Raw genomic sequence first — 25,516 nt, forward strand, 5'->3', positions numbered from 1 at the left:
AGGCTGCTGAGAAGCTCCTTCCTCTGCTTCACCGTCTGTGCAGCAGCTTTCCCAGCAGTAAATCACTGGGGCAACACACTGCCCTGGGACGGGACTGCCATCCCCTTTTGGCAGTAGAAGACCAGGGCAGGGTGCAGCAGAGACTGAAGCATTTCCCATCCCTGTGGGAATGGAGAGAGGGTCATCCCATTTAAATGGCACGAATGGGGCAGTTTACCCCGGAACATGTTTCACATAACAAGATTCATTCTGCTGCTTTTATTTATATCCCCTCCTCTATGGCAGCGGGACTAAAGGTTGATTTCTGTATTCCTGCTGCAGCCAGCAGGAGCCATCTTGTAATCACTCCCTGTGGAACCAGGACTAGCAGAAGCAGCAAAATGAACCTGCATGGGCAGCAGAAGCTCCTGGCTTCGGGCAGGCTGTGGGTTAAGTGTGGCTATGCTGTAACTCCTGGGTATCTTCTGCAGATTATCCCCCGCTATGCCCAGCAGTGCTGGGCACCTCCAGCTCCTTGGGCATTAACTGAAACTGCCATGGCCAGCCCAAAATGCCCACTATGGACATCCCAAATAAGTGGATTTTCTTTTTAGGACTGTTCCAAGCTTCATAGGCTTCTGCTCCCCTCCTGGCCAAGTGGTGTGGGAGCTCTGCAGGGTGGCAGCTCTCCTCCCGAAATGGTTTACACTCTTCTGCAGGATCCTTCAATTACAGAAGACTAAATGCTATTTAATTTGTGACCTCGTGTTGAATAAGACACAATTAAATTCTACCTCTTGTGAATTTTCAATGGGGAATTCTCACCTGCGATGCCAGATGAGTCCTAACTGTTCCATGCATGACTCAGACACCCAAATTGCTCCATTAATGACTGTTTTAATAAATGTTCTATCTTTTTACAGACAATATCCTGCCCTGTGACAAGCCTGGCACGATGTCAAACCAAACCTGGGTCCCATGGTCAGCCCATGCTGAGGAAGGCAAACCTGGTGATGCCAAGGACCCTGAGGGACTGTGACACTCCTGGGATGTTCCTGGTGTCGGTCTGCAGGAGCCCCGTGAACCCGCTCTTGTTTCGCAGGTGGGTAATGGCTGGGTGGCACATCCAGGGGTTTCAGCCCCAGCCCCCTCACTCGCGTCCCGCAGCAGTGAGAAGGGAATGGGTGTCTGGGCAGCCTCCAGCCTCTGTCCCTTCCCTTCGGCAGGGGCCACCACATCCCCCGCACCCTTCCTGTCCCCCCCGCGTCCTCGGGGCGCTGCGGGCGGGACTCGGCTCTATCGCTTTTTTTTTCAACGGCTTCAGCTCTTAATTTTCGTCCATCTCGCTCCTCCCGCTCCCGCTATATCTCTGTGCCGGGGCTCCTTTCTCCCCCGCACCCCCGGGGTCTCAGCCCTTCCCCTCCATCCCAGCACTCTGGGGGTCTCCATCCTTTCCCTTCTCGCCCCACGGCCCCGGCGGTCTCCAGCCCCTCGGCGCTCCCTGCCCGGGGCTCTGCCGCCTCCTCGGCCCCGTGGCACGGAGGAACGGAACGGAACCGAACCGAACCGAACCGGCCCCCGCGGCCCCCCGGGACCCCGCTCCCCGTCCCCGCCCCGGGGCGGGCCCCGCCCTCCCTGCGCCCGCTCCCATTGGCTGCGGCGGCGGGGGGCGGAGCCGCTTTGTGACGTCACGATCAGCTGTCGGAAGGTCCCGATTTGTGCGGGGGAGCGGCGCGCGCTCGGCAGAACCGCGGGGTCCGCAGCGGCACCGGCACCGCACCGGCATCGCCCCGGCACCGCCCCGGCACCGCCCCGGCACCCGCACCAGCGCCGCCTCAGCGCCTTCCGGGACCCGCAGGGCCGGTGAGTCCCCTCGGGACGCGGTCGGGGCCGCGGGGTTGGGGTTTGGCGGGCTCGCACCGCCCGTGCGGGGAGGGGGCCCGGGGGGGTGGGCGCGTTCCGGGACCCCTCGGTTCGGCCCCCGCGCCTGTTGTTTGTTTCTTCATCACCGGATTAAGATTCGCGGTCGTTCTCCGCTCCCATTGGTTGCGCTGCGGTGACGTCGCGTCATTTGCATATGACATTGAGACGTCACGGCGCTTCCCCCCTGTCCCGCCGTGACCCCGGGGGCGATGGCGGGGCTGGCCCGGCTGGCCCGGGGACGTGGCCGCGGCGGACACGCCTGGGCGACCCCCGTGTCCCTCCCGCGCCACTCGCTGCTGTGGCTTTTCTGAGCAGGAAACGTGCGTGTGTCTCCCCCCGTGATGTTTAGACGCTCTTCGGGTGCAAAATGTGGCTTATTGGAAAAGGAATGCGAATATATAAATATAAGTATATGTTAATCGATGAAATATGTCATAGAATCACAGAGTGAGTCGGGTTGGGAGTGACCTTAAACATCATCTCGTTCCAACCCCCTGCGGGGGCTGTCCTGGCAGGGACACCTTCCTATACTATATACTATATAAAATACAGTATATATAGTATACTATATAAAATACATTTGTGTAAAGAATATAAATAGATGTAAATCTCTAATGCAGAAAAGTATTACCTATTTAACTTAGTTCCAGCAAATCCTTGGTGCTTTGGACTTCTGCTGTCTTTAGATCTCAGTTGTCTTTGTAAATCCCACCAGTTTTAATGAGATTCAGACGTATGCTTTGGTATTTTTATTGAGTTTAGTTGTGCTGCCCAGGAAGGGGCCGTGCGTGGCAGGGGGAGGGTGCTGGCAATGCCAGGCTGAGGTTTGTGCCGTGGGGCAGCTCCACCACATCCCAGGGTGCTGCACCCAGGAGTCCCTCAGGTACCACACACAGCATCCCCTTCTGTTATTGCTGCTCTAAGGGCACCTCCTTTGGGGCAGCTCAAAACAGTCCTAAAAGGGCAACTTTCCTCTGGATTTTGTGTCTCTCACCTCAGCTTGGGTGACCCTGGCAGGCCCTGGAAACTAATCCTCCTCCCATCTGGGGGGACTCATTGTGGAAAAACTTGGACTTTGTGGAGTGTAGAAAAGGGTTAAAAAAGGACATTATTGCTCTTATAATTCTTTTATGCACATACATACACATTTTTGTGTAGGGGAGCTACAGCCCCGTCAGAGCACGTGGGCAAGGAGACTGGCACCCTGGGATCCCAAAATAGTGGATTAAACTGTCTCCCTTGAGCCCAGCAATACCCAGTGCTGAAGTGGCACCAAAGAGGACTGAGCTGGGTGGCTGCCAAGTGCTATTGCTTGTTTGGCCAAGGTTTTGCTGGGGTAGGAAACCATCCCAGAAACCCTCCCAGAAACAGGTGTTGGGCTCTGGTACAGGACTGTGCTGGACCTCCTTTCCCACCAGGCTTAATCTATAGAGTGCCAAGAACTGTGTTGTTTTGCTCTAAAATAAATCAATAAATCTTTCCTCTCCTTTTATATTCCCCCCCCTCCCCCCAAGAAAAAAACCCAAACAACAAACCTACAACAAAAAAAGACAAAAGCTGTCTGCTGTAGGTCACTGTCACTGTTGGGCACCTGTTGCATCAAACTGCTGCTTATCTGGCTGAACACAAAAGGAAAAATACAAAAGTGTCTCCCCAGATAATAAAATGGTAACAGCTGCTTGTAATAAGACTGGAAAACCCTGTGACATAAACTTGTATCTAAGGGGTTTTTGATGCTGACTGCACAGCGAGTGGGGCACTGGGTGGGCTTGGGGGGAGCTGCTGGGCAGCTCGGGGTGTTTGTGGTGTCCAAGTACTGCTCAGCCTCTGTGATTTATGGAGGCTGTGAGGTTGGGCTGCTCCCTCCCAGTGTGCAGCTCCTCGGGATGCTTCGCTCCCTGGGATGCTTCACCCAACGCATCCCAGAGAAGAAGGTTCTAAAATTTCATAGCACAGCTCATGGCAAATCTAAAATTTCCTGGATCCTGCCAGCCACTGGCAGATTTTCCAGGACTCTGTGTGATGATATCAAGCAGCACAAGGTCACATTTGTCCTTGGAGTAAGGACCTTCCTGCAGCAGTGACACAAGAGCCGGTGTGCATGCAGAGACCAGCTCCGGGAAAAACATTTCCCCCTCATTCTGCAGGGTCCTTCTCCTTCAGGCAGGATCTGGAGGAGCATGTGGGAACTCCAGTCCCTGCTGAGACCCTGGATTGGCTGAGGAAAGCCCTTCCAGGTCTTGTCCTGGTCTGCCATTAATAAGAAGAGTCTCATGATGAAGAGTTCTGTAGGGATTTTTCAAACTGTTCTGTGCCTTTCCCCCCCTCTACTCCCCTGATCTGCCATGGAAGAGGCTCTGGCTGTGAATCAGCCTCTGTTTTGCTGGAATCAGCCTGTCTGTGCCAGCAGCACCTCGGGGTGCAGCTCTGCCCCTGTGCCCAGGGCTCCCCCAAGGGAATCCCATCAATGGGCCTGCTGGCAAAGCAACGGGATCAGCTGGACCTGTGGCACAGTTGTTGTGGGACCAAATGCATCAATTCAGCCCTGCCAAACTGTCCCAGGCAGGTCTCTGCCAGCTCTGGTCCCTCCCTTGATGGGCATGGAGAGAGGACAGCACAGGGATGATTCACTGGTCATTTCTGGGGTGACGAGCAGAGCTCGCCTGAGCTGCCCAGCTGCCGGACCCCCTTCTCCTGTGTTTTGTGTTTCTGTGCCAGGTTTAGGATTTTCGTACATCCAGCACAACGGGCCTGTGAAATGCTTGTCTGATTTAGGTAAAACGAGTTGAAAATCCCGTTTCCCAAGTGGGTTGGAGGAAGGCACCTGATTTGTACCTCTGCCGCCTGCCGGGATGCCTGCGCGGGGTATTCTTAGCTGTGCCGAGGAAGGAGCGCTCCTGCGCCTGCCAGCAGCATCCCTCCCGCCCAGTATTTATGGAAAGTTTCAGGGAGCCTGTTGCCATTTCCAAGGGGAGTTGCTGTTGTTCTTGCATGTTCATGCAGACTATGACTTTTGAGAGCTGCCAGTCCCGCGGCGCTGCAGCTCCTGCCCCGGCGAGCTCCTGGCGCATCCCAGGGCTTTGCTGCCGATGCTGTTCCCTATTCTTAGCTCCTGGGGTTATTTGCAGCCACGGTGACTCAGAAAACGAATTATTGTGTCGAGGTTTCTGAAGGGGAAAAAATAACTTGATGCATTGTGGTTTCCTTACTTCCACTTTAACTTCTAATATTTTTAATACCTTCTGGCTTGTTGTAAAAGGCTGTTGGACTTTGTGGAAGGATTCTGATAAACATAATTCATTTAGAAACTCATCTGTCCCCAAGTGAGCGTCCCTGGTGGGCTGTCCCCTTATGCTGGCAGTGCCTGGGATGGGGCTGACATGCCGAGTAAGGGGCTTGTGGAGGCCTAGGAAGGATGGCAGCTGTCCTGTGGTGGTGGCCCCAGCTCTGGCAGGGGACAGGAGGTCAGTGTGTGGTTTCTGGGGCAGCTCAGCCCCAAGGATGTGGTGCACAGGGAGTCCCCTTATGTCCCGAGGGGGGACACCTGGGACACACCTCCCCCACAGATGTGGGGCACCTGCAGACACAGGACAGCTGGAAGAAGGAACCTGAGAGGAAGAGAAGCCACGTCCTAGTGCAAACTGGCTCTGTGGGCACCACCTCTGCCTGGTGACGAGGCACAGCACTGATTTCAGTCCCTGTCAGGGACGCAGTTGGGTCCCTCCTGTGCTGCAGTTCCCATGGAGGCTGCCGGCCCTCCATTCCCTGCTGTAAATGGGGCAAATGTTTGCTGCAGGGAAAGCACAGGCTTTCCAAATACCTGGATAAACTTCAGAGCTTGATCTGCTACTGGCTGCCCCAGCCAGAGAAATGCTTGCTGGAACCTGCAGGGACTGAGGTGGCACGGGGCCATCTCACTGTCTGGGTAGGAGCCAGCCAAGGAGTCTTTTGCCTCATGAAGGGTTGAGCAGGTCACCCTGAGCTCTCCATGGTGAGCTGATGGAGGAGCTTGGTGGCTGCCAGGGAGGGTCTGGAGCAGTTCAAGGCCAGGAGCTGCTCCCTTCTAGGGGGGCTGGGAGATTGCAGACTCACAGAATGGTTGGGGTTGGAAGGGACCTTACAGAGCATCTCATCCCACACCCCTGCCACGGGCAGGGACACTTTCCACTAGACCAGGGTGCTCCAATCCCCATCCAACCTGGCCTTGGACACTGCCAGGGATCCAGGGGCAGCCACAGCTGCTCTGGGCACCCTGTGCCAGGGCCTGCCCACCCTCCCAGGGAACAATTCCTTCCCAATATTCCATTCATCCCTGCCCTCTGGCAGTGGGAAGCCATTCCCTGTATCCTGTCCCTCCATGCCTTGTCCCCAGTCCCTCTCCAGCTCTCCTGGAGCCCCTTTAGGCCCTGCAAGGGGCTTTGAGCTCTCCCTGCAGCCTCCTCTCCTCCAGGTGAGCACCCCCAGCTCTCCCAGCCTGGCTCCAGAGCAGAGGGGCTCCAGCCCTGGAGCATCTCCATGGCCTCCTCTGGACTCGCTGCAGCAGCTCCAGGTCCTTCTGATGTTGTTCCCCAGGGCTGGAGGCAGCTCTGCAGGTGGGGTCTCACCTGAGTGGGGCAGAGGGGCAGAATCCCCCCTCACCCCTGCCCACGCTGTGGGGTCAGCCCAGCACAGGGTTGGTTTCTGGGCTGCCAGTGCCCATGGCTGGGTCACATCCAATTTGTCACCACCAGCACCCCCAAGTCCTTCTCGAGGGCTGCTCTCCACCCAGCAGCCCCAGCCTGTGCTGGTGTGGGGCTGCCCTGGCCCAGGTGCAGGACCCTGCACTTGGCCTGGCTGAACTTCATGAGGTTCACATGAGCCCACTCCCCCAGCCTGCCCAGGACCCTCCGGATGCCCCATCCCTTCCCTCTACTGAATTGACTGCTCCACGCAGCTCAGTGTCATCCACAAACCTGCTGAGAATTTTGGAGATCAGAGCTTCATCCTGCTTCTTTAATCTGAGTTTTTCAGAGGAGACAGGATAAAGTGAGGGCAAGGATTAATGCTCACTTTTGGCCCTTGACTGCCTTTTGGCCTCGCTCCTCCCTTCACCCTGCAGGTTTGATCCTGAAGGCTTTGCCAGGAGCCCCCTGCAGCTCCCTGGGCACCACCATGGGGCTGATCCTGCCACTGTAGCCCACCCATGGCACAGATTCCCTAGCACCAGTAAAGGGGTCAGGGCCACCCCACGCTCCCTGTCTCAGAGAGGGTGACAGCTGGTGATTTACTTGAATCCTTCAGGGAATGAGCCTTTCAAATTATCCATTTCAAGTTTTGCTCTTAGGGGAGCTTTTAACTCTCTCCCACTTCCTCCAGAGCTATGGCAGCTGCCTGTGAGCCCCTGTGCCTTAACTTAAGAAGTTAAATTTGGGAGAGGGGACAATCGAAAATAATAGTGTCTATTGTGTCTTCAGAAAAGAGAAATTACCTCTGGGTTGCGGTGGGCACCTGGGAAGTCCAGACACCTTACTCCCATTGCCTGCATCCTGTGATTTTCTGGGGACCAGTCCCTAAGCAGGGGGGTGCTCTGAGCTGTTCCTGGGGGATCAGCTTTCCTGCTGTCCTGTGAAAGCTTTTGTCATGCTTTAACAAAAGAAAACTAAAAGGTTTTGGCTGGGTCATTGGGCACTTGACTTTGAGCTTGCTGGAGGACGAGCCCCTTGCAGGGGGCTCCCAAAGCCAAGCCTGCAGAGCATGGGAAGCACTCACTGCTGCAAGACTTTGCTTTGGCAACAGCAAAATCCCTGCCTGGCTCAACCCCTGTCCTGCGGTAGCTGCTCGGGTGCTTTCTGGGTGACCCTCCCCTGGCAACCAGACTGGGGCCCTGACTTCCCCTGTCCCTGTGTGCCCGCTCTTGTCCCTAGCTCTGCTGTTGGGTGACGCCCATGTCTAGCAGGGAAAAAGACTGACAATTGCATGAGGTAGGTCAAGAGCATTGACAGTGTCCTCCCAGCATGGCAGGCTTGGGGCACAGCCCAGGGACCCTGCAGTCCCCAGCCCCAGAGTGTCATCCTGAAGACCTGCCTGGGGACACTGGGGTCAGCTTTGGCTCAGCACTTCTGCCAGCCTGGAAACGCCCCAGCTCAATAAGCACATGAGCCCACTCGTGGCCTTGCCCTGAGCCAGGGCCATGGTGGCCTTGGGGGACTGGAGCTCCCTGGGACCCCTGTGCCTGTCACGAGCTGCCCCGGTCCCTCCTGCCCGGGCACCTGGGGAGGAGCAAAGAGTGGGAGACTCTGGGACATCACCAACAGGGACCTGGGAGCTGTGGAGTTTCTGTCACAATTAGATATCTAATAAACTTCTTAAATAAGTAATATTAATGTCATATTAAAAGCTATTTACTGACTAGGTGAGTGCTCAGGCCGGGTGCCCGGCTTCCAGGCAGAGCTGGCGTGGTGAAGCTGTGGCTGTGTGCCACAGCCCTCAGGGCTGGCCAGGGTGGCCTGTGGCAGCCTGGCCCGGTGGGGGATGAATGCACATGGGCATCGTGGGGGAGGGAAATCCCACTGTGCTCGGCGTGGAGCACACCAGAGTCCCTTCAAAGCCCAGCTGGGCATCAGCCCCGCCTCGTGTTTTTTCCCTAACTTACATTATTATGCTTTACTGATCCAGGTAAAGGGGCTGATTTAACTGGGAGCACTGGAGGGTAACAGAATGGCCGAGGCCTTGCTGTGGTTGTGGGGTCAGAGAAACAACTCTGTCATGTCTCAGTGCCCAAACCCTCCCTGCTCAGTGGCTCCAGGGGCAGCCAGGGACCCTCTTAGGACACAGAGAGTCCTTCCTGACCTCTGATTCTTCCTGGTGGGAGGCTCCATGAGCCTCAGCCGAGCCATCCCAGAGTGAGTGGGAAGCTGCTCTGGACCCCTGAGCAGTCTGCAGCGGGGCACAGCTGTGGCTCATGGTCTGCCTCATGCCTCTGGGGCAACTGGAGTCAGCAGGGGCTTGAGACCTGCCCTAGGGGACAGGTAGTGTCACACTGCTGCCCTGGCCGTGCCAGGGAGGGAGAGCTGGGTGTTGCAGGGCTGCTTCATGCTCATTGACTCTCTTCTGCATCTGGGAGTGGTGGAGATCAGAGCCTCTGAGGTCCAGGGGATCCTATCCAGGGGAAAGGCTCCTTTGATTTCTCATTCTCTGCCTTGTAGAGCAGATGTTGTTCCTCCTGAGGCACATGAGAGACTGCAAAAGGTGATGCCATCCCACAGGGATGAATAAAAGAGTGCCTGAGCCCCAGAACTGCAGTGTCCATGCCAGCCACCTTCCCAGGGTGCTGGGACTGGGGAAGCCACTTCCCTGGGCAGCAGGGCTGAGCTAGAACTTGAGCTGCTGGAGGACTGGGGTGTGTATGCACACATGGTGCCTCCTGTACCCTTCCCATTCCACACTGCCTGGAGCAGAGGGAGTTTCCCCTGGCTGGAGGATCACTCACAAGCTCCATGGCCCCTTGGTCAACAGGGCCATGAACTGGGGCTTTGCCCTTTGAATGCACCCACATCAGTGTGCCAAGCACTGTCCCCTCTCACTGCACTGAGCTCCTGATGGCATTTTAGGCCTTTTAATGCCACAAATGTCTTTAATGTCTCTGGACCAAAAGGCACACAAATAACACAAAAGTAACACTCTGCACCTTTTGGCTGCCATTCCCGTGCCTTGCCAGGAGCTTGGCATTCATTAATGAAATTAATGAGTGCTGACCTCCCCCCACGCTGGGGGGAATCTGCTTCCCCAGGGGTAAAACAGTGATGACCTGAGCAGAGATGAAGCAGAGACCCACAAAGGGCTGGGGTGAGAGGCTGGATGTGAACAACACTGTGAGCCAACAGCATCCTGGGCTTGTCCCCCCAGTGTGGGCAGCATGGGAGGGGAGGATTCTGCCCCTCTGCCCCGCACAAGTGAGACCCCACCTGCAGAGCTGCCTCCAGCCTTGGAGACCCGACATTAGGAGCACGTGGAGCTGCTGCAGTGAGTCCAGAGGTGGCCATGGAGATGCCCCAAGGGCTGGAGCCCCTCTGCTCTGGAGCCAGGCTGGGAGAGCTGGGGGTGCTCACCTGGAGGAGAGGAGGCTGCAGGGAGAGCTCAGAGCCCCTTGCAGGGCCTAAAGGGGCTCCAGGAGAGCTGGAGAGGGACTGGGGACAAGGCATGGAGGGACAGGACACAGGGAATGGCTTCCCACTGCCAGAGGGCAGGGATGGATGGGATATTGGGAAGGAATTGTTCCCTGGGAGGGTGGGCAGGCCCTGGCACAGGGTGCCCAGAGCAGCTGTGGCTGCCCCTGGATCCCTGGCAGTGTCCAAGGCCAGGTTGGATGGGGCTTGGAGCACCCTGGTCTAGTGGAAAGTGTCCCTGCCCATGGCAGGGGTGTGGGATGAGATGCTCTGTAAGGTCCCTTCCAACCCAAACCAGTCTGGGATTCTGTGGCAACACTGTCCTCACCCTGCCTGCTGCCAGGAACTTTGCATGTTTGCCTGACTTAGGGACAGTGTCTGGCTCTGTCCCTGCCAGCTCCTAGGGATGGGTCTCCTGGGACACCCCACCCAGGATGGGAACACACTGCAGGGCGTGATGCAGGTGGGGGCTGCAGGACACAGGCACCCAGCCCTTCACTGCTGCTTTCAGGTATGACACCAGCTGGGACAGCCCATGGCACAGGTCAGTGCCAGAGCCACCGTTTTGCTGTCCCCTTGAGCCCAGCTGAGCCCCTGGGATGCAGGAGGGCCACACTGCTGGCCTGCTTTAATGTGCTATTCCTTTTTCTCTCCCTTTTACAGGCCTTTGCACTGAAGCCAAGTGAAGAACCTCACAATTGCACTACGCACCGCTTAGCTCTGATTTCTCTGGCAGCCAAACATCTCTGTCACCAAGACCTCGAGGGCTGTTTTTCCCCTCCCTGCCCATCTCTCCTGTGTCTGTGCCTGGAAGCTGGTGCCCAGCAGTAGCTCTATCTCCCCGTCCATCCTGCTGGACTGCTCCCCACCATGTTTCAGCGTCTCACCAGCCTCTTCTTCAGTGACAGCAACACACCAGAGGGCCTAGAGGAGCCCAAACCCTTTGTTGAGGAAGAGGAGGAGGAAGATGGCTGGCTCATAATTGATCTTGCAGGTGAGGAAAGTGACAGAACTGGCTTCCTACAGCCTCTGCTGCACCTTGTCTCTTCAGAGCTGGGCAAACCCTTGAGATGTCAGCAGATGAGCTTACACCACACGGGAGCAGCTCTGCCCTTCATTTTTCCTCCCCTGGTCCCCATGCCCTGCTCATGGTGCCTAGCCCTGTGGTCACTGCAGCAGCCCCTGATCTGCTCCTCCTTTTTCCCTTTCCTCTCCCAGTGATGGTTCTCAACTTTCTGCCAGTGTGGGAGCAGCATCAGCATCTCCAGCTGGGGTTGCTGCTGCCCTGAAGCCTCCAGGTGCCTCCATGCACCAGCCAGGGAGGTCCCCCGGAGTTTTGCTGTGATCCTGCCCGCTGGGGGTCGGTGGGGTGGGGGACCCAGCCCTGGCAGGCTCTGCCACCGGCTGTGGCACTGCCATGGCCCGGGCTGAGCTGTGCCCAGGACAGCACTTCTCCAGGAGGAGCCAAGCTCAGCTGCTCCCTGCCCTGCCCCTGCTGAAAGCAAACCAGGAGCCTGTTCCCCTGGGAGACCCCAGTCCTGGGGCGCTGGTGGGGGCGTGGGGTTGTGCCCATGTGAGGGCAGGTGGCAGTGGTGCCTGCCTGTCCCAGCTGGGGATGTGCCACCAGTGATCTGGCCATGTTTGGGTCGTTTGAGAGGAGTAAATCTCAGCTCCATGGGGATTATCTTCCCAAGTTATTCCCACTGCCCATGCCAAGCACAAAGGATGTTTGGCACCAGGTCCCTGTACCTAGAGAGCCCACAGGGCTCCCCATTCCCAGAGCCATCCAGAGCCCTGTTTGACACTAACCAGGCAGATTGAATTCCTCCTGTGCAGATCTTCTCCTGCTCTGTTCAGACCTTGGAGTTTTTGTTGTAGATTGATGACTCAGCCAATTGCAATGATGTTTTTATGGCCTTTTCCTTGCAAATCCAGCAGCAGTAAGAGCTGTGCAGGAGCTCCTGATGGCCGTGCTCTGCTTTGGTAGCCCCTGGTTGGTTGTGACACCCCAGCCTAGGGGACCACAGATGTATCCTGCAGGTTTAGGAGGAGGGTTTTGTCCTCTCTCTTGCAGGCAGCAGGTCACTGAGCAGATGTTCTCTGCCTGTTCCCCATGCTTGTTTTTGTGATTCGAGTTGTTCATTAGGGTTTTTTTCCATATGCAGTGACCTGGAGAGGGGACCAGAGCAGGGACGAGCCCGGGATGGGGCGTGGTGTGGGCAGGGGCAGCTGTGGAGGATTCCCTGTCCTCTGGGCATTCAGGTGACTGTCCAGGGAGGGTCACGGCAGTGCCATGGCAGGGGGTGTTGCAAGGAGGTCCCTGGAGCAGCAGGCACACAGCCACCACGTGTCGGAGCCAGCTGGCAGCAGCTGCAGTGAGCCTAAAGCATGGCAGGAGGAGCCAGCAGCTTCCCCAGCCAGAGAAACGCTACTGTGAGCCCTGATCCCTGGGTCGAGATGCAGATGGCTCAGAGGGGACCAGGGCTTGACTCTGGCACAAAACACTCCCATGTTGCTCCAGTGAAGTGCCTCGGCTCTCAGTGCAGCGCTGGCTTCCAGTAGTGTCTGCCAGTGAATGCCACCCCACTGCTAATTCAGCTGCAGTCTGTTCCCACAGCAGTCCCTGAGCAGTGGGGGACCCGATTCTTTCAGCCCTGTTTTTGGGACTGGAGTTATACCAAGCACTCCAAGAACCAAACCCGGAGACTCCAGCCCCATCCTTCCCCTTGGAGCTGTGGTGGCCAGCAGCAGCTCCCGGCCTGGCTCGCTCTCAGCAGCAGTGGCAACCTAGGGAGCCTCTGGGTTCGGCCCCTGTCAGCCTGGTCATTGCCCCCTGTGTTGCAAAATGCACCCAAACTACTCTGCCCTTCCCGGAATGTTTCTGATGCCATTCCTGCCCCCTTGCTTAGCCTGGCTCTGCTCAGCACCCAGGGAGAGAGCAAAGAGCACTTCCCAGGATGTGGCTGCATCACTGAGGTACTTGAGGAACCCCAAATATTGCTTGTGACATTAAAACCCACCTTGGCGAAGGATGGGGACAGGGTAGCCCTGTGCTCCTCGTGCCCACAGACCACTCCTCGTGCCCACAGACCACTGGGAGTGCTGCTGGCCCGGGGATGCTCCAGCCGGGCTCGGTGGCTGTCTCCAGGCTGACAAACAATCTTCAGCCTGGCATGTCAGCAACTATTAATAGACTGATATCCTCTGACCTGGAGAAAGACATTCTCGTGTTTGCAAGGCCAGCTGTGGCCTGTCCTGAGCCCTGGGCTGGAGCATCAGCTGCAGAAGGAGCTGGGGATGCACGGAGCCAGGAACACCCGGCCCCGTGCTCTGCATTTCTCCACGCAAGAACAGCTTCATCTGTGCTTCCTCCTGCTCCCTCACCCAGCTGCAGGGTCACTGTGTCCGTATAGATACTGCACTGCCTCCCCCCTCACCAGTTCCCTGAAATCCCCCTGATGAGTCTGGGAATGGGTGTGGGCATCTCAGCATTAGGTGCAGGCTCCCATCCCATTGCAGCACCAGGAATTCCAAGCACAGGCAGCCTAGAAAAGCACCGGCCCAAGGCAGAGATGAGGAAGGGAAGGCGAGGGGTGGGTCAGCTTCTGGATCAGCCGCTCAAAATTTGGCCTCTAACAGGCTGGAGTTGAAGGCACAGTGAAAACCTTTGCTGAAGAATTTACTCCCATGATTTCTTCCAGAGAAAAGGTGTGGACTGTTTTTCTGCTCTGTGTGTGCTTGGTTTCCATGTTTGCGGAGTGCTGGGTGGTGTTTGTGAGCAGGGGCGTGTCGGCGCTCCCCCGGCCCGGCCCGGCCCGGCCCGGCCCGGCTCAGGTGCCATCAGAACGGGGAAAGCAGCGTTTCTCACTGGCTGAACTTCTGCTCTCATTTTGAGAAGGAAAAAAAAAAAAAAAACCAACCAAACCATTGCTGCAGTAAACCCTGCGGGTTTCCCAGCCTTGCGGTTCCCCTTGTCCGAGCAGCCCCGTTTCCACGGGTCCCCGGAGCGGGGGGTTCTGGCCGGGGCGCGGCGCCGGGCCCGCGTGTGGCGGTGTGGTGGCGGTGGGTGTCTCTCGCACTAACGATGCCCCTTTCTCTCCCCCTCCCTCCCCACTGTACATGGTATGTGTGTGTGTCCCCGCTGTGCCCCGCATGGCTCTGCACCCCCGCCCCAGGCAGCCGTGCCCGCCCCGGCCCCGCCCGCCGCCCCGGTGCTGGCGGTACCGGGCGCTCGGCGCGACCCCGCCCGACACCCCCCGGTCCGCCACCGCCACCGGCCGCTTCCCCGGCTCCGGCCGGTCCCTGCTTGATGGACGAGAGTTGGTTTGTCACCCCTCCCCCCTGTTTTACTGCAGAGGAGCCCGGCCCCGACGGCGTGGGGAGCAGCCCCATGGAGGACCTGCTCATCGAGCACCCCAGCATGTCCGTCTACGTCACCAGCACCCTCGAGGTGGATGGGGAGGGCCCCGAGGACGATGCTGCAGCGTGAGTGCACTTTGAGGGTGTTTGGGGGGTCGGCAGCCCCAGCACCCACTGAGGGATCAGGGGTGGATGGTCAGTGCTGCCATCCCAAATCCCCACCTACACCCAGGAATGTTTCACCCATGGACGTAGTGGGGCAGTGGGGGACATCAGTGTCCCCATGCCCACCTCAGGGAACACCCTACCTATCTGACAGGGTGCCCCAGCTGGCACCATGCATGGCTGGCAGCCCCCGTGTCCCAAAATCCTCTGCTAAGGGGTCTCAGTAGCATATTCGGCTGGCCATGGGTGCAGGACATGAGCTTGGCACCGGGCTGTGGTGGGAGAGGGCTGTGTTCATCTCCCCTGCCCTTAGCAGGGTCTCCTGGCACAGCCGCCCGTGTCAGTGCCACTCCTGCCAATGCCACCCATGCCAATGCCACCTGCCCAGGGGGGTTTGCCAGGCAGGGCTTGCACCGGGGTTTTGCATAGGTAGGGCCCAAGCAAAGCAAACCCCATGGGACCGGGTGGCCTTTGGGCACAGTGGCCCCCTGAGGACCCCTAGGTCCCCCAGGCAGGAGGGTGTTTCAGCCCCCCTCAATCCCCCACCTGGCCCCAGACTGGCCCAGCACAGGGGTATCCCACAGCTGTGGGGAGTGGGACACCACCAGCTTCTCCTTGCCCCAAACCCCAGCTTAGCAGTGGGGAAATTGAACAGAAAAGCCCCCAATGGCCCCTTTCCCCCCAGGCCTGTGGGCTGGAGCCCTCCACACCCATTCCTGGGGCCACATCCTAGAGCTCTGCCCTCCCCCCCAGGGCTGCTCTCCACTGCCCAGCAGCCCAGGGAAAACCCGGAGCATGCACACACACACTCAGCCCGACTGCTGCCGGACAAGCCCTGCCTGCCATGGGGTCGCTGCTGTCCCCTCAGTCCCAGCCCTCCAACACCTCCCCCTAGAGCCCCTCAGTGGGGCCGGGGAGGAGTAAGAATTTGGGGTGAGCTTTGCTCCAGGCCAGGAGACACTGTTCCTGGTTAGGGGACAGCATTCCTAATAAGGGGTGCTATTCTGGGCTAGAGAACACCATTCCTGGTTAGGTGACACTGGTCCTGGTTTCTGGACACCATTCCTGTCTAGCTGACACCTAACTGAGACTCTTTCCAAAGTCTCCCTGAGGGCCGGAGCTTGATCTCCAGAGCTTCAGGAGCTCCTCAGTGCTGGAGGGGGCAGAGAAGGGCTAAAGGGAACCCGAGACTAGCCAGGGCTCCAAAGGGGTCACAGTGGGATGGAGACAGACCAGGCTCAAGGGACTTAGACACAGTGGAGTTCCTGGTGGTGTCTGGATTTTTTCGGGTGTCGCAGAGCCTGCCTTGCTGGAGCATCCCTGTTCTCCGCAGGCTGCTGGGGCGGGGGTTGGTGAGCTCTGTCCCCCGCTGCCGGGCCGAGGGCAGCGCTGTCCCGCTGACCGCGCTGTCTCCGCAGGGACGGGCCGGAGCCGCGGCCGGAGCGGCCCGTGGCGCACCACGGCCGGGCGCTGGCGGTGAAGGCGGCGGCGCTGGACAAGGCGGGGCAGGCGCAGCGGCTGCAGCGGGCCAAGCAGCTGGCGGAGCGGCACCGCCTGGGCCAGAAGGCGCTGCAGCGGCAAAACCGGGCCCGGCAGCGCCCGCCCCGCCGCGCCAAGCAGCTCCCCGGGGCCTTCGTGCACCAGCCCTGCCAGCGCCACTGCAACTACTGACCTCGCTCCCCCGCCCAGGGGCTGCCCCCGGCCCCGGGAGTGCGGGCCCCACGGACACCGGGACACGGCGGCTCCGCTCCACTCCCCGCGCCCGCACGCCTCGCCCGCACTCCTCATCTTCCTCCTGTCGCCCTCACCGCGCCCCTCGCCCTCGATGCCGTCTGGGCCACAACCCCTGGAGCCGCCGGCATGGAGGGCCACGCCACCCCTCCCCAACAGCCTCGACAGCCTTCACGTGGGAAATCAGTATTCCCAGTGACATCACCTCTTCCCGAAATACACCTGTTCCCGGTGAAGCCTGTTTGTCCTGATAAGCCTGTGACATCAGTGCCTTTCCTCACATCATGACTCCATGTACAGCCTGGATGGGATGTCACACAGACACCGAGCGGGAATGACAAGAGCAATGAAGCCACAAGATTTGGGATTTTTAGGAAAATCTCATCAATGACACTACATAATGCTTCCGCCCTGCAAAACCAGCAAGTGCTCCTGTCCCTCCTTGATTTCTTAGCTACATTTGACCATGATAACCCCCCACTGCCAGTCCAAAAGGGGCTTGTGGTTGAAAGCGCTGGTGGAATCTCTGTGGCCGGGCCAGCCAGGCGGCTCCTGGTACCTCATGGTGGTCTTTTTAAAAATCAACCTTAAAAGGAATCTCAGGAATCAAAGCACCGTCCCAGCGCCGCGCCGGAGCCCTTGGCTACCATGCCAGGAGGGGTGGCCAGCCTGGGGTGGCATCACCGTGGCTGGTGGTCCCATCTGAGCGAGCCCCGTCCTCCTGGAGCCAGTCACCTGCCCCAGCCACAGCTGTATCCCTGTGGGTACGCCTGTACATGTGTGTGTATATATTTCTCTCTGTACCTTCATACTCAGAAGAGCCCCTGTTAAGCCGAGGAGCGTTGTCTGCCTGGTGTCAGTCCCCGGGAGGGGAGAGGGGGCAGGGATCTGCACAGCTTTCCTAAGGTGGCCAAAGCATGTCGATGGTGGTGGTGAAAGGATGCTGAAGAAGAGGCCGGAGGGAAGAGGCTGAAGTAAGGACAAAGATGGATCTGGGAGCCACTGAAATGGGTCAAGATGGGGCAGGCCTGAGTGAGAGGATTGCTGTAAGAGGAGCTGTAACAGGAGCATCTTCTTTCCCCACTAAAAATTGCATCCTTTCCCATGAAGGGCCAAATTCCTCTGCTAGGCAATGCTGATTTTTAATGCAAATCCCTCCTCTCTCCATGATGGACTCCTTCTGCCTTTGGAAGAACATGGCTCCAGCACCAGCTGAGATAGCTCCAAATCCAGCAGAAATTTACTGACCTGCCCCCCAGTTCTCTCCTTTTAGGAACTGGTTTTGCACCCTGTGCCCTGTGAAAGAGTCCTGCTCACGACCAGCTCACAGTCTGGATTCCTCCACCCTCTGAGACAAGAAATACCTCCACAACTCCAGAAAATTCCAATTTCACCAGAGGTTCTTCCACTCACCATGTTGCATCCCTTAATATCAGCCAGGCACCTCGGCTGAAGGAGTCTTGGTGAGCCCAGACTCAGACAGCTGATAGTTATTAATTCTTTTGATGAGATTAAAACCAAAATGAACCTTCTTAGGAGCAACAGCCCCCAGCTCCGGGCCAGGGAGCCTGGACCGCAGTAGCCGGCTGCTGCTGCTCACCTGCAGCGTTTCCCCTTCACACCGCTGCCTCGGCGTTCCCAAAAGCCCAGAGCTGGGGAATTCCGTGCCCCCGGCATCGCCCCGCCCTCCTCGGGCCTCACTGCAACCTCTGTCCCTCACCAAGCCTGAGACCACACTGCAGATCACCCTGTCCCACCCCTGCTGTCTTCTTGGCGAAGAGACTGACATCTGGCTCCAGGGGAGCGTTTACATCCTTTGGCTTCCTGGGCTTCACACTCGATGCCTTTTTTTCACCCTGCAGTGATGCCTGGGATGGATGGGGAGCAGGGCATGTGCAGGGACACTGGCACAGGTGCATGTGACAACAGGCAGGGGCTGAGCCCGAGCTCCCAGATGTCTGATGGGGTGCTGCCTTCCCATCCCGCTCTCCCCGTGTCGCTGGATGAGCCCCTCTGTGGCCACTGGGCAGCAGCATTAGAGGAAGCGTTTTCTCTGCAGCCCCAACACACATCAAGAAGTGGAGAAGCCAAGCACTGTCCAGCCCCCAGCTTGGTCTCCACTACAGATTCTCCTCCTGTGCATCCAAGTTGCTGCCAGAACCCCTGGAACACTCCAGAAATCAGAGGCTGGCTGCGACCCCATTGCCCCCTTGGCAGCTCCCAGAGGAACAGGCTGGGGGGAGCAGTGGCCCTGAGGCAGATCCTGCTGTGTCTCCCCTGCCAGGCTCTCCTGTGCCTGCCCGACTGCTGGAAATGGTACCCCAGGAGAAATCCCTTCTGGAAACCCTCCCGTGCAGCCCACTCATCTGCTGTGAGCCAGAGGCCTTTGGCCGTGTTCCGGGGGGACTTGTCTCAGTCTGGCACTGCCACCAGCACCCAGCCCCCAGTGCCCATTCCAAACAGGTGATCTTCCTCCGTCCTGGTTTTCAGAAGCAAATTCAAACAGTTTTCTTTTCCTTTCTTCTTTCCATGCCAGTCTGAGATGTCTTTCATCATGCTGTGCCCAGCCAGCACAGGAGATGAAGCAGAACTGTTGTCACACTTTATATCCAGAGTATGTTTATAAAGGATTAATAAATTATTAATAATGTTTTCATGAAGAGGTTAATCCAGACCCTGAGCCTCTGGCAGCTCAGTGGAGTGCACAAACCACAGCAAATGAGCTCCTGCAAGCCCCCTCTGTTGTTTGCACTCTTGCTGTGTATTAACACCCGACACTCACCTGGCCAGCCCTTCGCCCCCAGTGTGACCCACCCTCCCTGTGCTGTGGCAAAGGTCTGTTCAGCCTGGGCTTTGCAGAAGACCTGCAATGTTCTGCTCCTGCCCAGCAGCAAGCACAAGGCCTGGCCTGGTCACAGGCCTCCTGCCCAGTGCTGCCAGAGCAAGAAAACCCCTTTTCACTGAGGTTTTTTGTCTCCTCAGATCTTAAAACAAATGAAAGGTGCTTAAAAACTGAGAACTTCCTGTGTGTGCACCCGTGTGCATGTGTAGATATTTCACAGCCCAGTGTGGGTGTTCAGTAGCTTGTTTTGGGGTGTGGGATTGAATTTTTTAGGGGTTTGTTGGGAATTTTTTTTTTTTTTTTGCACCCAGTATTTGTGATGCGCTGTGTGGTGCTTCCAGTGGGAAGGTTCTGGTTTGCAGGGAGCTCTTGGGCTGGTCCTGCTGGGACAGGTGAGGTGAATTTTGCTTTCTTTTCTGTACTTGTGTAGGGGGAAACTACAGCATGGACTCAGGGACAAACCAATCTGCTGGGGTCTTTAAAAATGTCTTTTTCCCAGGCTTCTCTGTTAGAATGGGGGGTTTGGTTCTGGGGTGCTTGCAGGGATGTGGCCTGTGGCAGCACATGCTGGTGACAGGAGCTGTGGGGTGCTCTGACACTCCTGTGTGGAAAAGAATTTGTGGCCATTCATGGTGGGACCATTCCTGGGCTGCAGCCCCTCTTCATTTGTTCATTGCCCTGAAAATTCACCTTTACAGCTGCTAGAATGTGTCTGGTCCCTTTTTAGACTTGCTTGTGAGCAACCACATACAGATTTTCAGCACTGAGCCTCCTAGGGTTTGGGAAGTGCAGCAGAGCTGTGTGTTACAGCCTGACCCACCACATCACTGGGATCAGGAGACAGCCAGGATGGGGCAAGCCATTGGAATGATCACCTGGAGAAATGGTGATGCAGGCAACTGAAAGAAAGTTTTGCATTTCTTGCAATGAAAGCATAAAAAAGGGGAAGAATTCCCAGTGGAAAGACCTGGGCAAATCCCTGTTCAGTACATGTCAGCTCTGCTGGGCAGCATGGCAGTGCTGGGCTCAGACACCTGAGCTGGCTCCAGCCCCAGCAGCAGCTTCCCAGCCCCGTACTGGAATCGCAGGCTCGGGGGCAGCAGGGCACTGGGACGGGCTGGGGCAGTGCCCTCAGTGATGGCTGGAGCTTGTCACACCCCTTATGGAGGGAAGGATCTTTCCACCACTGAAGCCCCCATGGTGCAGGGATCTTCTCCAAGCAGGATTTCCATCTGCCTGCCTGGTTCTGCTCTGCCTGCCCGGCCCAGCGCGAGGGATGAGCCCCCGAAGTGTCACGGGGCCAGGAGGGACAGCCCTGCTGGAGAAGTGCCACCTCTTGGGATGCACCAGGGCCCCCCGTGCCCCCAGGCCCCCAAGGCTGTGCTTGCTGCTGGCAAGGCCAGGCTGTGGCACACTCAGGACCCCTCACTGACAGCTGCAGCGAAGTTCTCGCACCGAATTCTGGCTCTTGCTTGGCACTGCAAGGCTGGAGGGCTGCAGAGGGAGTAGGGGCAAAAGTCCTCCTCACCTGTTGCTCTGAAATTTGCACTCACAAATGTGCTTTCTAAGAAGCTCTGCTGCAAAAGCTTGGTCTGGAAGAGAAATGATTCTCTCCATGGGAGGCTGTGTTTCCTTCTCATTGTGGATAACATAAATGCATGGCTCATCCCAAAGATCACTGCTGTGGAAATCTTCTCTCTTTAGGCGTGTTTCTAATCAATAGTTTTACATTTACATCATACTGATAATTCTTTGTCTTCTATCTAGCCCTGCTGGGGAGCAAAGTACCCATTTAGATGTCTTGCCATACCAGAAAGGAAAAAAAAGATGAAAAATACTCCAGTGAGGTTCTAGGCTTGAGTCCCACAGCTTTGCAGTTGCCCCTCTGGATCAGTATCAATTCCATTGCCCTGCATAAAGTGGAAATTAAACTTCATGTGAATTTATTGAAAAACAAGTGAGCCCCCAAAGATCAAGCATCTAATAATTAGGAAACAGTAAGAAGACCTAAGTCACCTTAAGTCAAGAGAAATCATTCTCAACATCTCTCAGAAGGCAGCACCGAGCCCCACTGCCCTGGGAATGGCTGGTGGCAGTCCTTGAGTCTTCCCTGAGTGTCTGGGTTAAAACAAGAGGCCATCCATGTCCAGCTGGTGCCAGGGGACTCTCAAGCCACCGGGGATTGTCAGCTGCCACCCCTCCCATGGGTGACTCTGATGTGCCTCCAGTTTGCTGCTCCTCCTTTGTTGCATGCACTCAGAAATAGCTGCTGGCAGCAGGAGGGATGCACCAGCGCCTCAGCATCCCCCCAAGCTTCACAGAGCTTCCCCCCAAGCCCTTCTCCACCACTGGACTGTGGTGGCCTCAGCACAGCTGCTGGCAGGGACTGGAGCCTGAGGAGGGACACCCACAGCACTGACAGCCCCTCCCTCCCAGGGGACTGCCACGGGCAGACCCACCAGGGACAGGAACGGGCCTTAAAAGGGGCTGATCCCCTCAGGGCTTGTCTTCTTCAAGCTGGAGCTTTCTGTCTCTCAGACCTGCTCCATACAAGTCAGTAACCTCCTGTCATCCTCACGGCCTCCGTCCTCGTCCCATTCCCATCACTGGAGTGGCTGCCACAGGTTGCCTGAATGTGGCTGTGGGAGCTGGATGCAGCAGTGGGAAAGGCTCTGCCTGCCTCAAGAATCCCTTCTTTGCTGAGAGGTGTCCTCAAACCTATTGGAGATGCCACCTTCTCCTTGCTCGTCTCCAGGATCCCAGAGCACTCCCCAGCCATGGGCTCTGGACAGCTGGACACAGCTGGGCAGGAGGTCTCCCTGTTCCAGGCTGTCCATTGATGCATCTCCATCAGCTTTTCTTTTTGCTCCTTGAGAACATTTGTCATTAACTAAACCTGTAACTCTCTCCTTAGAGGAATGACAGGGATGAGCAGCTCCTTTTAATAGCAAAGGTGGCTCTTATGTGTGATGATCTTTCCAGTTCTTCTGTGCAGAGTGGTGACACCCAGGTGTGGCCCCTGTCACTCATTCTGAGCTGACACCTCCTGGGCTGGCAAGGGGGTTGCTTTTCCAACCCTGTATTTTATATAGGGATGCTGCCCCATGCTCCAGAGCACAAAAAGAGCTGCAAAGCTTTCACTCTGTTGCAGCTTAACGTGAAAATCCTTCTGCCTTCCACTCTGACCCTATTTCATTACATGGTGGGGGGGAAGATTTTATTCCCTGCAAATGGAGGGGAAAACAGCACAGTAAATTCTAAGTGTAGCTTAACAAGGGGTTGCATAGGGGAGCCCAAAGTTCCTCTGCTCTTTCGCATTCACCTCATGTATCCTTGCTGGGGAAGCCATGAGCAGCTGTGCCCAAGTCTCACTGAGATCTTATCCTCAGCTTTATGCTTCAGGAAGTCTGGGGATGAGGGAGCAGCACAAGGCGTAGCAGTAAAGTGAAATTTCCTCTTGTATCAGAGCTGTGCTTGTACAGAGCCACCGAGCACTGCAATATTCTATCTGTATGGATCCACCCCTGGTATCTGCTTGTAAAACTCATGCCCACACATTACCCTCCCTCATGCTGCACTGACTGTACATGTGCCTTCACCCTTTTTCATGGTTTGGCATCTTTTTAAAACACAATTACAGAACTTGAATAATCACTGAACTGCAGTTACAAGTCCTATGCAAGAGGTGACCAGGGAGTCAGTTTTCAATATTTCTGTGTTTCTGTGTTGTTTTCAGAGTCACTGTGGGGTTTTTCAGAGAAGCCCAACAGAATTAATGCCCCAAAAAGCATTAAGATTACTTTTTTTTTTAAAAAAAGCATTTAGCATTTTGGATATACTTAATCTCTTAGGCAGCTTTGAAAAGCTCAGTCTAAACCCCAGTTGCTCACCGGGCGGTGTTTGGAGCAGGAGCAGGAGCAGCAGGATGGACGAGCGCCAGGACAGATGGCCTGTTCCATGGTTGGAAAAGGTTGCCTTAAGCCTTCCCCAAAATGCACCGGAGAATGTTCCCGTGCCCTCCTGCCCCACGCCCGCGGGCAGCTCGGGGCAGAGCAGCTCCTGCCCTGGGCTCTGCTGGACGGGGCACAGCTGCCACTCGGGGATCTTGGAGAAGAGGGAAAACCAGCCCCACGTTTTCTACATCACCTATGCTGTAGGACTGAGACCTCGTCTGAAACTCGAAGCTAACAAAAACCTGTCCTTTCGTGTGTTACGTGTTCAGTTGGTGTAAGCAGGGTTCGTAGGGAAAGGGCGTTTCCTCCTCTAGGACATTGTGTAAACATTTGCCGTGTGTCGACAGACTGAAGGACACGACTGCCTGGGATGCATTGTGTAGTGTGCCTGTGTGTGTGTAACCTGGTTTTGGTTGTTAGGTTGTAATGCTGTCTCTTGACTGAAAAAAAAAATCTAATATAAAGAAAAATCACAAGAAATAAAAAAAATATATATTTAAAATCTATTTATGTGTAGTCCTCTAAAGCCTTCAAGTAAATCTGTCTGCAAAATGCTTTGGTTTTTTAAAAAAGCTTCTAAAAGTTGATGGTGTGAGAGACAAGTAACAGAAAAAGTCCCCTTTGAAGACAAGGACACACAGGGGAGGGGATGGCACAGGCTGAGGGGCCAGAGGGGATTTTTTTCCCCTCCCCGTTACCAAACCCTACAACTCAGCAGATGATGACAGAGCTAAAGCAGATGTCGATTGCCCTGAGAAAATCCCAGAGCAGCCAGTCTCTGCAGCATCAGCTGTTTCTCCAAGCACAGTGTGAGATGTTCTCAGCACCCACGAGAGGCAGAGATGCCTCAAAGGGGATCAAGGGCTTGGAGATGAGGAGAGGCTGAGAGCTGGGACTGCCCAGCCTGGAGGAGGTTCAGGGAGATCCCCCCCTGTGTGTGGATTCCTGATGGGGAGAGTACAGAAAACAGAACTGGAACATTCTCAGTGCAGGGACAGGGTGAGAGGCACAAATCGAAGTAAAAAAAAAGAAATTTCACTTACACGTAAGAAAATGCTTTCTCACTGCAAGGGTGGTTGGCCACAGGAGCAGGTTGAGACATTGAGGAGTCTTCATCCTTGGAGATACCCAAGATGAGAGGAGACACAGCCATGAGCAGCTTTGGGCAGGGGTGGGATGGGGCTTGCCCAGCCCAGTGGCTGTGCCAGCTCCTCCAGTAGAGCCAAGCCAAGGAGACACCCATGACCCCCCAGCTGCTGGGAAAAGCCCTTCAAAGAAATGTTAGATTAGATATTGGGAATGGAAAAAATAGCTGAGAGCTTTCATAGTTTTGATAAACCCTCTCATGGGAAAACCAAATCTGGCAGCTGGAGACAAAGCCTAGGGTTATTTGGGCTGGATGGCGCTCAGGAGGTGCAGTCCAACACCCTGCCCACAGCAGGTTAAATACTGAATTCAGACCACGTTGTACAGGCCTTTGTTCAGCCAATGCTTAAAATTCTCCAAAGAGAGAGGTCCTGCCACTGCATCCCGGGGGGAATATTTTCTCCAGTCAGAACCTCATCTCTTTCTGTTTATTCCAGTGGTGTCCCTTTCTCTCAGCTCACATCTCTATAAAAGCCTGGCTCCATCTTCTCCAGAGCATGAAAGGGTGAGGAAGCCCATCTCCCTCAGTATCTCCTTTTGGCCAGATGTTCCAGCCCCAGGCCATCCTGGTGGCCCTCTCATGTCTCCTCTACATTATCAACATCTTGTGGGTGGGTGGGAGGTGGAAACCAGGTGATAACATTCCAGCTCCCCAAATGCCATGGGGAGCAATCACTTCCCTGCCCCACAGACTGCCCTCCCTGGCCACAGCCTGGCTCAGCTCTCCTCCAGGGCTCTGACTGCAGAGCTGCTCCCCAGTCCAGCACTGCTCAGGGGACCAGTACAGGGGCCCTTTGTTCCTTCCAAGGCTCCTCCCAGCTGCAGGATCTTGCAGTTCTCCTTTCCCAAGGTCCATGTCCCTGTAAATGGTGACCCTGACCTCAAGCTTGTCTGCTCCCCACAGTGTGGTATTTCCCACAAACTGAAGCACATCCCCTCTCTTCCCCTGGTTTATTGGTGTGTGGATCTTTTCTGTGAAGACCTTCCAGTTTAGTGGACTTTGTCCTCATTCTCCAAAACTTCCCACCCAACCTGAGCAGGAGCAGTGAGGCCAAGCACAGAGCAGGGTGAGCCCCAAAGGAAAGCAGGGGCCCAGCAAAGAGGGGCTGCTGGGGCAGCACATCGACTGTGCCCGCGCAGGGACACGGAGCAGGCACACTCTGGCAGGGAGGATGGAGACACTGAAGAGTGCCTGGAAAGCTGCCTGGTGGGAAAGGCCTCAGGAGTGTTGGTGACAGCAGCTGAACAAGAGCCTGGTGTGGCCAGGTGGGCAA

At 56.3% G+C, this 25,516-nt stretch overlaps 1 protein-coding gene across 3 annotated transcripts; it reads left to right on the plus strand.

Annotated features, from left to right (window-relative positions):
* The first annotated feature begins 1,106 nt into the window (after positions 1-1,106).
* On the plus strand, positions 1,107-23,602 carry TP53INP2 (tumor protein p53 inducible nuclear protein 2). 3 transcript variants are annotated; one of them, XM_032126773.1, is made up of 4 exons: positions 1,660-1,842; positions 10,710-11,040; positions 14,222-14,531; positions 15,989-23,602. In XM_032126773.1, exons 2-4 carry the CDS (start codon positions 10,917-10,919, stop codon positions 16,239-16,241), a joined length of 687 nt encoding a protein of 228 aa, XP_031982664.1. In that variant the 5' UTR covers positions 1,660-1,842; positions 10,710-10,916; the 3' UTR covers positions 16,242-23,602. The 3 variants fall into 3 exon arrangements, with proteins under 3 accessions (XP_031982663.1, XP_031982664.1, XP_031982665.1); XM_032126774.1 differs by having other exon boundaries at positions 1,664-1,842; positions 14,402-14,531; XM_032126772.1 differs by lacking the exons at positions 14,222-14,531; positions 15,989-23,602 and having other exon boundaries at positions 1,107-1,842; positions 10,710-10,919.
* Positions 23,603-25,516: the final 1,914 nt, after the last annotated feature.

The sequence above is a fragment of the Corvus moneduloides genome, chromosome 17 (assembly GCF_009650955.1).
Source record: "Corvus moneduloides isolate bCorMon1 chromosome 17, bCorMon1.pri, whole genome shotgun sequence".
NCBI classification, from domain to species: Eukaryota; Metazoa; Chordata; class Aves; order Passeriformes; family Corvidae; genus Corvus; species Corvus moneduloides.